The sequence below is a fragment of the Harpia harpyja genome, chromosome 15 (assembly GCF_026419915.1).
Source record: "Harpia harpyja isolate bHarHar1 chromosome 15, bHarHar1 primary haplotype, whole genome shotgun sequence".
Classification (NCBI taxonomy): Eukaryota; Metazoa; Chordata; class Aves; order Accipitriformes; family Accipitridae; genus Harpia; species Harpia harpyja.
This window is the reverse complement of record NC_068954.1, coordinates 17358607-17374561: the sequence shown is the minus strand read 5'-3', so window position 1 is coordinate 17374561 and position 15955 is coordinate 17358607. Positions and strand designations below refer to the sequence as shown.

The 15955-nt window shown below is 37.7% G+C and overlaps 1 protein-coding gene across 4 annotated transcripts in view; it reads left to right on the top strand.

The window, feature by feature from the left end:
- The window catches only part of ASAP2 (ArfGAP with SH3 domain, ankyrin repeat and PH domain 2), a 92803-nt gene that overhangs the window by 43386 nt on the left and 33462 nt on the right, over positions 1–15955 (top strand). For all 4 annotated transcript variants that reach the window (XM_052809431.1, XM_052809433.1, XM_052809429.1 and 1 more), the window contains exons 6-11: positions 5418–5547; positions 7693–7778; positions 9151–9226; positions 9729–9815; positions 15621–15724; positions 15848–15917. In XM_052809431.1, the coding sequence (XP_052665391.1) occupies positions 5418–5547; positions 7693–7778; positions 9151–9226; positions 9729–9815; positions 15621–15724; positions 15848–15917 (553 nt within the window). The remainder of the gene's footprint in view (positions 1–5417; positions 5548–7692; positions 7779–9150; positions 9227–9728; positions 9816–15620; positions 15725–15847; positions 15918–15955) is intronic.

The following is a 15955-nucleotide window of genomic DNA, read 5'->3' as shown; positions in this document are numbered from 1 at the left end:
CTCATTCTCCCAGCAGGCAGACCGTATTCAACAAGGCAGTGAGCCAGGTTTCACCCACATTCTTCAGTTTAATGGGTCCTGTTGTGGTGGATTTTGAGGTAAAGACACTGTATCAATTTTGCACAGGAAATAGAAGCATAAACTTACTGAAGCATATTATTTACTCATTTTTTAGCTGAACATTCTGTATTCCAGACATAAACCTGTCTTTCCTGAAAAGAAAGAGATGTTACTTTTTTAAGTAAAGGTGTCTTATTTTTAGGCCTGTAAATATATATTATCTTCAGAAGTCCTCTGCTAATAAGTGTTGTGCTAATGCCATGAAACATAAATGCTTAATGAAAACTAACAAGCTTTTCCTGGGAAGGCTGGCTACCTCTCCTTCTTTGCCATTCTCCTTTTAAAAGCCGGGCATGAGGTCTGTTATGCACAACTGAGTGAAGAAAACAAGTTGTTTGAATGTGCTTATGGGATTGTAAGATCAAGGCAGTAGGCTGAGGTGCACTATGTTACTGTGCAGAAACGCAAGCACTCTTATCTAGGTAGAACTCTATCATTAATGATTTGTTTCTGAACCATTTGAAGTCAATGGAAGAATGAACAAATTCTTATTACAGTCTTCTATGAAGATGTCTGCCTAGCTATTTGATTAAGTAATGATGTTTCCAGTTTGGTAAACTCATTTTTTAAACAATATCTAAAAAAATTTATCTGAAAATTCTGCAAGCTCTTCTCAAATTACTTCTTCAGAGCTCTAACTTGACTCAGTAGATTATTGATATTTGTAGATCATAGCTATTTCTGCCATGTTTCCTTTTAAAGCATGTACATAAGATAAAGTGGAGGTCACATCTTGAAAACAGTGGCAGAATGAAAGTGCTAAACAAGGTAGCTTCAATGTAGAATCATAGAATAGAATACTGGAAACATTTAGGTTGGAAAAGACCTTTAAGATTGAGTCCAACCGTAAACCTAACACTGACAAGTCCACCACTAAACCATGTCCCTAAGCACCACATCTACACATCTTTTAAATACCTCCAGGGGTGGTGACTCAACCACTTCCCTGGGCAGCCTGTTCCAGTGCTTGACAACCCTTTCGATGAAGAAATTTTTCCTAATATCCAACCTAAACCTCCCCTGGTGCCACTTGAGGCCGTTTCCTCTCATCCTATTGCTTGTTACTTGGGAGAAGAGACCGACCCCCACCTCGCTACAACCTCCTTCCATGTAGTTGTAGAGAGTGATAGGGTCTCCCCTCAGCCTCCTCTTCTCTATGCTAAACAACCCCAGTTCCCTCAGCCACTCCTCATCAGACTTGTGCTCTAGACCCTTCATCAGCTTCGTTGCCCTTCTCTGGACACGCTCCAGCACCTCAATGTCTGTCTTGTAGTGAGGGGCCCAAAACTGAACACAGTACTCGAGGTGCAGCCTCACCAGTGCTGAGTACAGGGGGATGATCACTTCCCTAGTCCTGCTGGCCACACTATTTCTGATACAAGCCAGGATGTCCTTGGCCTTCTTGGCCACCTGGGCACACTGCCGGCTCATATTCAGCTGGCTGTTGACCAATACATCGTCCTTTTCCACCAGGCAGCTTTCCAGCCACTCTTCCCCAAGCCTGTAGCCTTGCATGGGGTTGTTGTGACCCAGGTGCAGGACCCGGCACTTGGCCTTGTTGAACCTCATACAGTTATCCTCAGCCCATCAATCCAGCCTGTCCAGATCCCTCTGTAGAGCCTTCCTACCCCCAAGCAGATCAACACTCCCGCCCAACTTGGTGTTGTCTGCAAACTTACTGAGGGTGCCCTCAATCTCCTTGTCCAAATCATTGATAAAGATATTAAAGAGAACTGGCCCCAGTACTGAGCCCTGGGGAACACTACTTGTGACCAGCCGCCAACTGGATTTAACTCCATTCACCACAACTCTCTGGGCTTGGCCATCCAGCCAGTTTTTTACCCAGCAAAGAGTGCGCCCATCCAAGCCATGAGCAGCCAGCTTCTGCAGGAGAATGCTGTGGGAAACACTGTCAAAGTCTTCACTAAAGTCCAGGAAAACAACACCCACAATATTCTGCTTTGAGCCTGAGATTTCATATTAAGTATTTTTATTTTGAAAGAGATTACCTGCGAATGAAATGGAGAAAGCTCTGAATGAATCTGCAGCTATTATGGATGAAATAATGGAAAGATCTGGACACGTTTTGCTCATTCTGCCCTCTTCCCCATCCTCCAGCCAACCGGTTCACTACTGTTGCATGTATACAGGGTGTTCTAGTTGTTTACCCTTGTCTGCGGGCTGAAAATAAATACCAGTCTTTGGCGTGTTAAACAGTAAAATAGGTCCTATCCTTTTTAAAGTTTAAAAAAATAAAAATCCCTACTTTGATGTTTATTTATACCATGATCTGTATGACAGAATTGATTTTTTTGAAATACAAATTAAAATTTATATTGAAAAACAGTTGTCTTTCAAATTGAAGCTGTAAAAATAGTCATATAGTGGAAGCTGAATGGGCAAGACTATTTATTTTGTATCTGATCAACTTTTCTGTTGTAATTCTTCATCCTGTATTTCAGCTTTACTTGTCTGTTACACAAATCTGAGCTCACTGTGTATTAGTCATGTGTAGCTACATTGTAAATGGACTGAAGTGTGCTCAGATTTTAATCCTAGTCAGCAAAATCTATATATGTGATATGTGCTGCATGCACTTCAAGAACAGCAGCTTTACAAAACATCTGCTTCCTTCTTACTGCTTCTAGAGGATTTTTCTAGTTTGCCCAATTTTCTTATTAATTTTGCTTAATTGATTTGTCTGGAAAACCTGAATATCCTGCAATATTTGGAAATCCCACAGCGGTACATCGTAGAACTGTCTTTGCCAGAAGGATTTGGTTAATGTCATAGTAGAGTGACACTGGAAGCTGAGCTGACCCTTGCACTTGGACAGGAAACAGGCCAACCTTTAGCACTCAGATTTGCATGCAACACTGCTGTACATGGTTGGTTTGTTTCCCTAGAAACAAAGTGCCCTGTAGTATCAGTCAGATAGGAGATAGCATGTTACTGTAGCAAAACAACAGGTTAAATTCTGGATTACAAAGCTGAAAATGTTGTTAGAGACTAAAAGCATAAATAATAAGGAAATGTGAATGTGAAATGCACCATCATGTATCTCTGGTACTTGTCACCAAGAGATGGTTTGGGTTTTTTGTAAAGCATCTCTGAAGTTTTTGAAGCCATGGAGCCTTAAGCTCCAGCAAACGGCTTCAAGGATGTCTTATATCTATGAATTACTTGGTAGAATTACTTGGTAGATGCTGGTATGCTTTAGTCTTGGTTTAACTACTTTTTGCCTGTGGAGTATGATTTATCCTTTAAAGAGTAGAAAGGACTCTCTCACTGAAATCTAGCTCGCTTTTTAAAAGGAATTCAATTTCTCAAAACAATGTATGCTGTAATATTGTGCATAATGTTTGACTCTTTGGCAGTTTTAGTTGTCTTTTGGTTTAACTAGCATTTAGAGACACCTTATGACATGTTAAGCTCTTAAAATTTTGGAGGTGGTTATGTCATCCTATGTTCAAGTATTGTTCTCTGTAAACAATGAAAATACAGTACAATAGCAATTGATAGTTATTAGGCTTGACTCACGTTTCAGTGAATTCTCTGGCCTCATGAATTGTTAGATTAATGTGAAAATTGAGAGAACTAAAAACATCCTGGATCTTTGCTCTGAGGTTCGACTCTTTTAGAACTATCAAGTATGATATAATGTAAACTCTCCCTAGTGTGTGTGCTAGAGAGGAGCTGCGTATTTGTCTTTTCTGTGAATCTTTTTGTAATGGTTTATCTTCCTTGTTCACCACTGATGTCTTGTTAATTCTTGTGTTTGGACTCTGTATTCTGTGGCTACAAAATGGCATAATTGGCAGTAAGTGGGTAAGAGTACAGACTTATTTTGATGAAAACAGAGCATTCTGGATCTGGAGTTTTTATTCAGGCGAGTGAAGGTTTTCAGAATATTTATTTCAAAGGAGAGGAGCTTCCCTCCGAATGTCTGCTTCTGGGGGGATGTGATGGGCTGAGAAGGAGTGTAGTGCTGGCTGGATGTGCTGGCAGCTGGAATACTCCATTGGGCTGGCTCTGCTGTGCCTGCCAGGACGGAGAGCACAGTGGGGCTTTTTGAATTGCTGTTCAAAATGTTTCCCTGTGGGAATGTTACAGGATGGGATTAATGGGATTAATTCTAGTTTTCGCTTGCTGCTTGAGGTGTAAGAGGAGGCAGTTCCTCATTCTTGAGAAGTATAAGTACAGAATATATTGTTGACTGGAAGTCCTTAGACCATCTATGACATTTTCCCATAAGCTGTTATGGTAATGTTAACATCAGGTTAAGAGAGCACTTGAGACATGTCATCTTCTCAGAGAGAGAGCTGAGAGACACTTGACTGCCCAAGAGGAGGTACGACAGTGCATGTGTTATTTGTTCCTTTCATCTGCTTCCCGTATAATGCTTCCTCTTGTTCAAAAGCAGTATAGCATTTCCTCAGGAAACTCTTTCCAGAATTTTCAGCGTCTAAACAGTGCAAGTGGCAAACTAAAAGTATTTCTCTGAAAAGTAAATACCCTCATGTATTTTCTTCTATTAATAATCTTTTTTCATATCAGGCTTGTCTAACTGTGTAGTACAATTATGCTACCGCCTTTCAGAATAATATGTAGAATAGCTGTAACAAATGCACAAGTGTGTTTAGGGGAGTTATACTGTATGGCAGGCATTGGTTATTCATTTACATTCTGCAGGAGAACTTGTTTTATTCAGAGCTCTTGGAAAATGTTCATGGAAACTTTTAGGGAATTAGGACAGCTGGTCTAGCAGACTTTGAAGTCTGCAACACAGCCGGCTGGCCGGCATTCCCAGTGCCAACTGGCTCAGTAGCAAGTAGAGATGGCAAATGTGATTTTGGCTTGGGAAACCCTGTATATATAGAAGATGACTTGATGACAGGCAAGACTCAATAAAACTGGTGACATAATTGAACTCTGTTAACCAGTGTTTGGTCAGTTGGGATTAAACATCCCCTACGTTTTCAATTAAAATTCATTATTCTGTTTCTGGATTTTTTTTCTTCAATGCAAGAACTTAGTATCTTCCTCTTGTTTAGTATCTTCTTTTGGAATATCTGTCAGGACATTATTTTAACAGATGATTGAATTAAATTTCAGCTACTGTATGTCATTGCTGATCTTTAGTCATTGTTAAATTTCAAACGAAATGTCATCTGAAGTAAGTCATATGCAAAGCTACAAGAGTTTGGCTTTGCATCTGTCAGTAGACTTTGTGAATAATCAGATTTCCTGAGAGGCTGTGGATTTCTCACTTCATTGACTGATTCTTTGCCTTATAGTACAAAAATAGAGAAGGAGAAAAAAGAGCATGCTAAGCTGCATGGGATGATCCGTACAGAAATAAGTGGAGCTGAAATTGCGGAAGAAATGGAGAAAGAAAGAAGGTTCTTCCAGTTACAGATGTGTGAGGTAAGACTTAACGTGAAATTCGTATTGTTCTGCTAATATTTTTAGGAAAATTTTGTAAACCAAAATTGTTTAATGGCAACTGTGATGTTAAAGGGAAATGCTAAGTTATTAGTGGACTCCATTTGCTAAAGCACTTTTTTTTTATCCTGATGTGCTAACTCTGCAGGGAATTTAGATCTTTTCTAATTTCACTTAGCAAGTAAATTGTAGAAAAAATAAATAATGCAAAGCTCAATTAAAGACTGAGAGATGATAATAAGTAAGCCTTTACACTCCTACTTCACTGCAAGTTATTTTAAGCCCTAGATCATACTCTGAATTGTTCCCTACGCTGACAGCTGTTGCGTTATTATGAGGAGAGACTCAAGTCTAGCACACTGTTGGGCTGGTGCTGAAAAAAAAAGTGCTAAGGATGGAATCCAGTTGTCTTTCAAGATGTTTCAGAATGTTTCTACTTAGAAATCTTTGTGATTTTGCAGTATATTAAATCTGATGTGAATGTTTTTGGTTCAGTTCGTTTAAGGGCATGTCAGGTTCCGTGGTTTGGAATTCAAGTTGCTGTGTTCGTTCTTTCTATGTGTTGACTCAAAATACACCACGGGTGTTTCTTCTGTTTTTACTATGATGATTAGAGCTAATTTCACTCATATGCCAGCATAGCTCAATAGCAGTTGTCCAGAATACCAATTTTAGTAACTGCATGCACTGATACTTAGTAGGAAAGCTTCACATTCCTATATGGAGTCAGACTAAAGTATTCAAAACTGATGAAGGGATTTGAGTACCCAATAAACATATGGATGTTGCCAGCTAATTGCCCATCTGTATCCTTCCTGAAAAACAACCAGGAACAGATGCTTCTCTCTTCCTGTGTCACAGCATAGGAGGAGTTCACTTTAGTCAGTTGTAGTGATAGTAAAATGCAGGGTGAAATATGTGAAATTGAATCAAGTTACCTTAAATGTGGAATAGCTGAAGTGTATCCTGTATTCTTCTGATTTGGGGGAAAAGAAGTTTAAACTCAGTTACCTCTGAATAGTCTTAAAAGGGGACTTTGTTTTGATTTTGTTAGTAAATCAGAAGCGTGACATATTGAAGTTGTATCATAAGTACAAGCTAGTTCTCTATAAATTGTGAAAGTGAACTGAATACCAGATGCCTAGAGCTACATTTTAAATTAACAGGAGTTAGAGAGGTGATTCTTCTAATTGAATACTATCCAGTGCACATGTCTACATTTAGGCTAATCATCTGTTCACCTGAACCAGTGTAAAAAGCTGCAACATTGAAAACTGGCACTTGGATACTACCTTATTTCAGTGGGTTTAAAACATTCAGGGTGTACTGCAGGTAGGGGAAAACCAGATGCATTAGAGCATTGCTAAGAAGATGTTCATTCCTTTGCTTGGAGGTCACTGTCTAAGCAGGGGTTAAAAATTGTCATTTGATGGACAGTTAAAGGCTCCTGTAAATATTTGGTCAGCCTCTAACTTCTGCTTGCATGTCTGACATCTTTCATGCTATGGCATTCAGGGGAGGAGCTATCACTTAATGTGGACTTTGATTGTGCCTTATGCAAAAGGACACTAATTACACTTTTTTTTTAGCTTGACAGTAAATTTTAAAAATCTCTTGCTAAACTGTAATTTGCTGTAATTACTGTGTATAAGGAATTGATAGAGGTAACGATAAAATCAGAAGGCAGATTTTAAAAATGCTTAAAATAATCCCTCACTTTTTTTGAGTAAACTGCTTTCTTCCTCAATGACATCTATTTAGCAATGAATTTAACCACTAGTGAGACAGATACCTAGATGGGCTGCTAGGTTTAAGAATGGGTTCCTAAATTTACTACACAACCTCTTTTATGCTTCTTTTAACACAGGCTTCCACTAGGAGCCATGAAGGCTGTTTTAACAATTTGAACTAATCATAGTGAAGTATCCCCACAGGGTATCAAAAATCAGTGGTGACAACAATTGCTTTTGCGTGATTAACCCTTGAAGACATTGTTTGATGCGTTGTCTTTTGGGTCTTCTAAAGCTGCAGCTGTTAAAGCTTGTTGAAATATAGCTGAAAATAAAATGTTAAAAAAATACTGTAGCAGTAATAATTAGTTTCTTTTGTGAATTACTGTTTTAACAGTACCTGCTGAAAGTCAATGAAATCAAGATTAAAAAAGGAGTGGACTTGCTTCAGAACTTGATCAAGTATTTTCATGCTCAGTGCAAGTATGTTTTAGTTTTTTTTATATCTACACAATAACTGGAGCAATATTTTGTTTTAAACACTTGACATCATCATAACACTTTTTAAAATTTTTCAAAATAAATGTAAGATTCAGCTGTTCTTGCTGATGTCTTTTGACAAATTGCTTTTGTCATAGATTAGTCATTGCTTTTGTACTGTATTCCAAAACATGTAATGAGGTTGAGCTAGTACCATAGAATATAATTGTCTGTTCCAAAGGAGTGACGCACAATAATTTGGCATATTTCGTAAACTACTCTTGAAACAGAGCTATTAGTTTGGTCTATTAGTTAGTGGTCCATTAGTTTTGATGGGCTTTTTTGAGTGTATCTAGCAATGATCTAAATTAATTCTGTGCTCATGAAAAATAAATTGCATAAGCAGTGGAATAAAACTATATTGAAAGAATCGTTTTTTTCTAATTAATTGGAGGACTCAGTAATAAAACATGAAGCTCTCATTAGAATTATGTACTTTTTTTTATGGTAGTCTTACGGATCAATAATATAGCAGTAAAGTCATAGCTATAAACTTGAAAAAGCTGCTGTTAACCTGTTAAAACAGTAAGTTTTCATCTTAAAAGACCAGTCTGCATCTATGTAGGTTTTTTCCTTATATAGCTATGTCGCTTTTAAAATCAGATTCACCATCTGCTCTGTCCATTTAATAAAGCTTCAACAACATAAATGCTGTGTTGTCTTGTCACTTTCATGTCTGCTTCCCAGAGTGAAAATATTTCTGTTGCAAATGGTGCAGCAATTTTTAATCAAATGTGTGTGTAGTTGTGGTTTCTTTAAATTTATTTTTCAAATCTCACTTTTTTTTTTTTTTTAAGACCTGGAATACTTGGCATAGATTACATTACTGTGCCAATACAAAAATACATATGATACTGTAATATGTCTCCTATTCAGTTTGCATACAGGCCATAATCAATGCTTGGGAAACAAAAGGGTTTTCCTTTAGTAAGAAGATTGCATCAGACATTAAATTATTGGGCTCCAAGAAGTCACAATTATTTTGTATCTGCTAGAGCTTTTTTGCTGTTCTACAGATGAATCTTGCTTGTTCTGGGCCTTCAAAAAGTGGGGTGAGAACCTGTGTTTAAGGTGAGAATGAGGAATACTTACGTGGCAGTGGATTGTGGCAGTTCTGAATCTAATTGGGGATTTTGCATGTTAGAATAAGCTATGGTGGGAATAAAGAGGTGGATCTGTCAAAGATGCATAAAAAAAATGTTTAATGTTTTGAAATGTATGGCATGGCATAATAATATGCACACCTTCCTTTGGCAATGTTTTAAATAGAAAATACAAAGTAAAATTTAATAACAGTTTGCTTTTTGTTTTTAAGTTTCTTTCAGGATGGGTTAAAAGCAGTTGAAAGTCTCAAGCCTTCAATTGAGACACTCTCCACAGATCTTTATACAGTGAGTAGCAACCTTTCACATTTGTGTTGTAAACAGTTTTTTATAGTAGAACTGTGATCATTTTGGTTCAGGTTGGCTGACTGTTTTAATAGTCAGCATTTTAAGGTTTTGAGTAGATTTTTGAGTAAAATTTTGGTTTAATATCATATCCAGAAGCCTTAGTTTTAGTTCAGGACCCCACTGTGTAAAATGTTAGGAAAACAGCCTTTGCTCTAAAATGTGTACTGACTAAGTGGAAAATAACATGGTTTCAAATTGAACACAAGGAAGTAAGAACAGTGTGAGGCAATATCAAAGTCTTAAGCCAGCAACATCCTAGCCATTATCAAGTTTTCTGAACATATAAAGGAAAATAAACTGATCACGTTATCTTTTCACTTTGTGTTTTCATTCTTGCTGAACATTTCTCAGAAAAATGAACCAATTCAGTAGCAAGTTTGGAAGAACTGTGTTGAAAAGAAACAATAATGTTATTTTTAACCTGTGTTTTTCTTCATTCAAGATTAAACAAGCACAAGATGAGGAAAGACGACAATTAACACAGCTTAGAGATATTTTAAAATCAGCACTTCAGGTTGATCAGAAAGAGGTGAGCATATAAGGTGGTTTAACTTTGGAATACCCATTTTAGTTACTTCTAATGTAATATTAGTAGTTGAAATAGAGTTGTTTTAACTTTGATCAGCCACCTAATTTCTTTCATTTATTCATCTTTGTTTTGATGCTGATACTGTGAATGTTTCTCACAAAGGCTTTTTTTTTTTTTAAATGAATTCCCACTAAAAATATGAGACTTACTGCAAAATAATTGCAATATTGGTAACAAAAAGAAAAATACTTAAGATGGTGCACTGTATGTGAACTAATAGACACTGGTGTCTATGTTGCTCAAACTGAGAATGGAAGAACTTTGTCAGTATCAAGGAGACTCCATTAGTACAGTCTTATCTCAGAATAATATTCCAAACTATATAAAGATTATGTAAAACTGAACTTCAAATCCCAAAACACCTCTTGTCATCCTCTACAAAAATGACAATTAAGCTACTCTGCTGCAAGATGCCAGTTTTCAAACATGTAAGAGCTGGGTCAGTTCAGCAATCTAACAAGTATTTTTTTGAGTTTCGGTTATGATTGCTGTTAGATTCAAAGAATTCTGGAGTAGTTTTATTTGGCAAACTATGATCTGGAAGCAAGCATCTTTTGTATAATCTAATCCTAAATATTGGGTCTACTTTTGTTTCAGATTGCTAGTGCTTCCTCTTCATATAAATAAATGCCAGCTAGCTTCCTTTGTGTGGTTGCAGGGCCATGCGTAAGTGATGAATGAGCCTCTTCCCCCCTTTTCAGATTCTGTTTCTGAGAGGGATCACAGTGAAATAGTTTAGTCTGTAGAGCTCAGACTTCCTTTATCTTTTCCAGTCTTGCTTTCATCTTCCCATAAAGGTTGTGGTGACTCCTAGCTCTTACTGGTGGCCAGATGATGGTTGTTGAGCAACCTAATCTAGTGAAAGATGTCCCTGCCCATGGCTCAGGGATTGGACTAGATGATCTTTAAAGGTCCCTTCCAACCCAGACCATTCTGTTATTCTGTGACTTGCTGATAGGCATTTGAACAGTCTTAAATACTCTTCACTTTGAGGTGCTGTTTGTTACCATGTGAAGTTTGTGATAATGACCATTGTGTACAAAGTCCCATACAGTTTGCAGGCACTTTCTTAGGTTCTGCCTGGCATTTAGGACTCACTGAGGGGTGTATTTGCTAAAAACTTCCGAATTTGAGCTCTGTGGAATGAAAGCCTAGTGATCCTCGTGGAAATGGTGACTACTTGGGATTCACCATTGATCGTCCACTCTCAGTAAGGAGTCTTCGCTGTTTAGGGTGTGTTAGCAGGCTTCCTATTTTATTCGGGTCTTTGTTCAAGAGAGGTAATAGAAGCAGTTGGGTTTCATGGTTGCTGGGAGTGTTGCTTCTCTATGTTTACCTGTTTATCACTGATACTGGTATTAAATGTATATGGAAGATGTGGTGAGCACACATCTTTTCACAGACTGAAAAATGTAATAATACACATAAATTTATTATTTGTACTGGTTTTGTTGCATTTAAAAATACAAGTGTAAAAAGTGCTTTATGCTATATTCATTATTTATTTATTCTGCAAATTTAGATATAGATGCTTACCTACAGAGCATGAGAAGTACTATAATTATTTTTAAAGTTTTTTGAAAACATCAATTAATCAGTGGGATGCCAAACAATCCTGGTATAATTTACTGTACGACCCACTAATATTATTCTTGTTGCACTGTAATTTCTTTTACTATAACTGATTTCTTTTTCCTTCCTGAAACGCATTTACGTTTTGTGACCGAAGTCTAGGAGAGTAAGTGTTACTATGTTTTAATGAAAATAGTTGGCATGATTTCCATTCAGATTTCAAGAAACTGGATTTTTTCCTCTGAGCTTTTTTCTGTTGGTATGAAAAGACTGGTTCTTTTTTTCTCCTCTTCTGTTTTTTGTATTACCAAAAAAAAAAGAGTTTTTCTTGGGAAAGAAAATTGTTGTAAGACAAATTGGTGATTTCCTTTTCACTCTCTTTTGGGAACTAAATCCAGTTGCTTGATTTGCAAGATTTTGGAGATATATGTATTTTTAATTAAAATGGACTTCATGTATGAAATAATAGAATGTTGACAAATACTGTTTCTGTTGTATTTAAAAAAAAAAAAAAAAAAAGGACAGAAACACACATGGTGAACCTTTTTTGTTGTGCCTGTGTACGTAGTTTCCTCCTGCACAGAACTTCCTCAAACCTGGTTTGTATTGAAACTTCTTTTTGAAACGTCATTGTGTGTACACCTCCATAATTTTTAATTTTTAAACTTCTATTTTTCAAACTGTAGAGCTCCTACAAGTTTCGGGGTCAACCTTAGAGTCGTATTGCCTTCATTTCTCTCTTTCCTGTGTCCTCTCTGAAGGTAGCCTTACTGTTGTGTTGAGATTTGGTTCTGCTGCTTCTACATGTTTGGGAGAACCTGTAATCTATTTAGGCCACTGGAAAATAGGATAAATTTTGTGTTTCTTGGCAAAAATTATGGTGGCTGTGCTATAGGAGAGGCTGCCTGCAGGGGGTTCTGGCAGATATATCTGTTGGAGGCTTTGTGGGGCTGTAATAGATAAGGGATGGACCTCTGAAACATCCTTTGGGCAATGATCCTGCAAATGCAAGAGAAGCTCAGGCTCTTGGAGAGCTGTAAGGGCTTTTTGGCAGCTTTACGCGCAGGTGTGATCCAGACAGTCTAAAATCCTGCTCCATGGGAGCTGTGGAATGGCTAGCTAAAATTTGCTGTGTATAAGTTAAGGCATCTTGTATGGAAAGTTCTGTTGTGTTCAAATAGTGGGGCTGATAAATAGGTTTTTAGAATCTCTCTTATCAGTAGTCACAGACCATCTTTACAGAATACTGTTTTCACATTTCTTTCACTTTTAGCTATGCTATTCAGCTTGATTTAGAAGTCAGTCGGTCTTTATAAGGCTTTGGAAGAGATCATTTCAAGCCTCTTTACAGTCAGCGAGGTGATTCACTATAAACATGCTGCAATGAAATGACTCGCTTTTTTTTTTTTGTATGCCTATCTGCATTTCAAAGCTGATAAAGTGGACAAAGTTCAGTTTCTTAGGCTTGTGTACTTCAGTCTTGTCTGATCTTGTTACTTTCAAGAGATATTTAAAATGACAATACTCTGTGCTAGGTATGTCCTATATCCTGCAGTGATCTGTTTCCTCTCATAGGTAATGTACATTGTTCCTGCTCCTCTGATGAGGCCACTGGGTCTGACCCTGTTATCTGTGATTTGTACTCCTGTTATGTGCAATATGCAAACCAGAAATAAGGGAAGATCCTTTGGGGAGCCTGCATATGGAAAAGGCATGCTGAAATTGCCTGGAAGGATGTTAATTGTAATAGTGATTTGCGGTCTGGCATCCCGTCTGTTAGGAGCTAGATCAAAATCATGAATTTGTTTGTCAAAGAGTTGTGGAAATCCATCATCTGGCAATTATGTTGGACACTATTGATTTTGACGTGGCCTGAATCAAGGATTTAAAATTGAAAATCTCCTTGTCTTATCCTTAAGTTCTTTTCATGAAATAGTATTACATTTTTTAAAGATACTGCTCATAGTAGTGAATGTGTGGAAATACACGTCAGCTACAGCAGCTCCCTCTCTGGTTGAAATACGGCAGGAAGCTTGTATTATTGGCTTGCCAGTTTGGCCAAACACAGCAGCTGAGCGTAAAAAACAGCTGAAGGGAGGTAGCTGAAATGCAGCAGAAAATAATGCACAAAAAGTAGCAGCACAGTCTTAAGTAATGGGAATGGTCTTATGGGCAGGTGTTGCAGGTCATCTGAAATCTTTACGTAATTGAGGATGTGGAGAACTGAAATTAATTTCCTGTAAGGCCTCTAATCTTCTTGGGAATGGAGTTACTTTACTGACTAATGGGAGGCAGAGATCAAGGCATTAGTAAGACACAACAAGCAATGTCAGATCAGATTTTCTTCAGAAGTCAGTAAATGTATGCATGCAGCGGTTCTTAATGAGTGTCGAGAATTTTTTTAAATGTTGTTCTGTTCTTATGTTGGGCAGCCACAGTGCAAAACCAAATAATTCTGTGTAAACAGGCTGCAGAGGAACAGTAAACAGACTGGTTTAAATCTAAAGGGATGCTTTGTCAGGCACTGACATTTAAGTGGTGGTTATGTAGTGCCTTTAAAAACCTCAGATGAATGTTGTAGCTACCTGATACAGGTTTCTAGATCACTAGCTGAGAGGCAGGGAAGTGGGCACAGGTTGCTTCTGCTGAAAAGGAGCACCAAGCAGTGCTGCAGCCTGCCTAGAGCTCAGCTCATGGTTCTTGGGACCACTGAGCTCCAGTGCTGTATTCAGGATGAGCCTGAAATCCTGCAGCTTGGAGGTGTGGAGTCCCAAGTGCACTGAAGAGGGGTGTAGGTGGTAGCTCTGTCCCTACCATCATATTTCGGGCATGTTGTGTTGTCACTACTGTTGAGGAGGATCCTGAACACCTTTGGCTGCATTAGTAGCTTTGGTAGCAGAATCTACTGCTGGAGCTTGTAAAGGAGCAACATTCCATCTGAGCTGGCATTCTCTGGGGAAAAGGACAGTCCAAGTGTGTTCTTGGTTTTAGCTGGTCTCTTCCCCTTGCTTTTATTCAGAGATGTCTTATACTTAGGCTAATAAAGTGTATGAAGCTAACTGTAGTTAGAGAGAAACTATCTTCTTAATTCATACTTTTTAGATCACTGTATATTCTATTTTATCATGTGTACGCTCTGAAAACCCCAAATGATGTATCCTGTGATTGTACTCCCAGTATATCTGAGACACACTATCTCTTTAGCAAAAGAGATTTTTTTTTTATCAAATTAGTAAGTTTATTTCTTAATAGGTCTTAGGTTTTTGCTTAGAATAGCTCAGATAGTCTTTTAAGTGAGCTGCTTGCTTTGTGTCTTTTTTCCTTGCTATGCTTGTATTATCTGCCATATATAACAGAGGTGTATTATGTCCATAGAGCAAAGATAGTAGAAAAGAAAACAATAAATATTATAAGTACCAGTCATTGTTATTGTAGGCATTGCAAAGTCCATCCCATCATGTTACTTCTGCTAATATAGCATGATACATCAGATTCCTCATTATCAGGTTCTTATTTTTTAAGAAGTTGGACTCTGGCAACAGTGGGTCCTGCCTCTGGGTAGTTCTGAGAGCAGTGAGAAGGTTAGTTAATCCTTGTCACTTCTTGTCCCAGAATTCTACTTTGTTCAAGATATTTTGGTTTAAATTATTCTTCTTATGAAAATAACTTCTCGATTTTCCTGTATGCCTCCTGAACTATGTTTCCAGGAGGTCTCTTCTGCTTTTCGGACAATAACTTGACTCAGTTTCCACAAGAAAGACCACTTCTTCAAATCTATGTATGTAGTCTTTTTACAATGGAAGGGTGCACTAGGAATTGCATGTGGTAATAATCTTTAGTGTTTGTACACTGCAGTGTTTGCATGAGTTGGAAAGCCCGCTGCTCAATTGAATTTTGGGTTAAAAACACCATATATTAAGGCCAATAGCAAAGCTAAAATAAAAGCAAGTAAGAGGATTTTGGCACGTGCTGATAATGGCTACTTCTCAAATGTTTTTTGTGCCCTCTGAAAAAAGAAGTGGATCTTGTTCTCTCTCACTGAGGAGGAAAAATGTGCTTTGTTTGGCCTGTAGGATTAGATCAGGAAGGAGAGGCTCTGAAACTCATTAATAGGGGGAATATTTTGGTTGAAATGGTGGAATGCATTGCAAATTGCTGTTCTGTATATTTCAGGATTCTCAGATTCGTCAGAGTACAGCTTACAGTTTACATCAGCCTCAGGGAAACAAGGAACATGGCACTGAACGAAATGGTAGTCTGTACAAGAAAAGTGATGGGTAAGTACTGCTGGATTCTACTGAAAAAAAAAAAAAATTAGGTCCTAAGAGCTGAAGTAATGTAATACTAAATGTATTAAAAACTGAGTCACTTTTTTTTTTTCTCCCCCCCCTTTAAACCAGAATCAGAAAAGTGTGGCAGAAAAGGAAGTGCTCAGTTAAAAATGGTTTTCTTACAATTTCCCATGGTACAGTAAGTATTTGTTTACAGTATTTTATGTGCATGGTTGC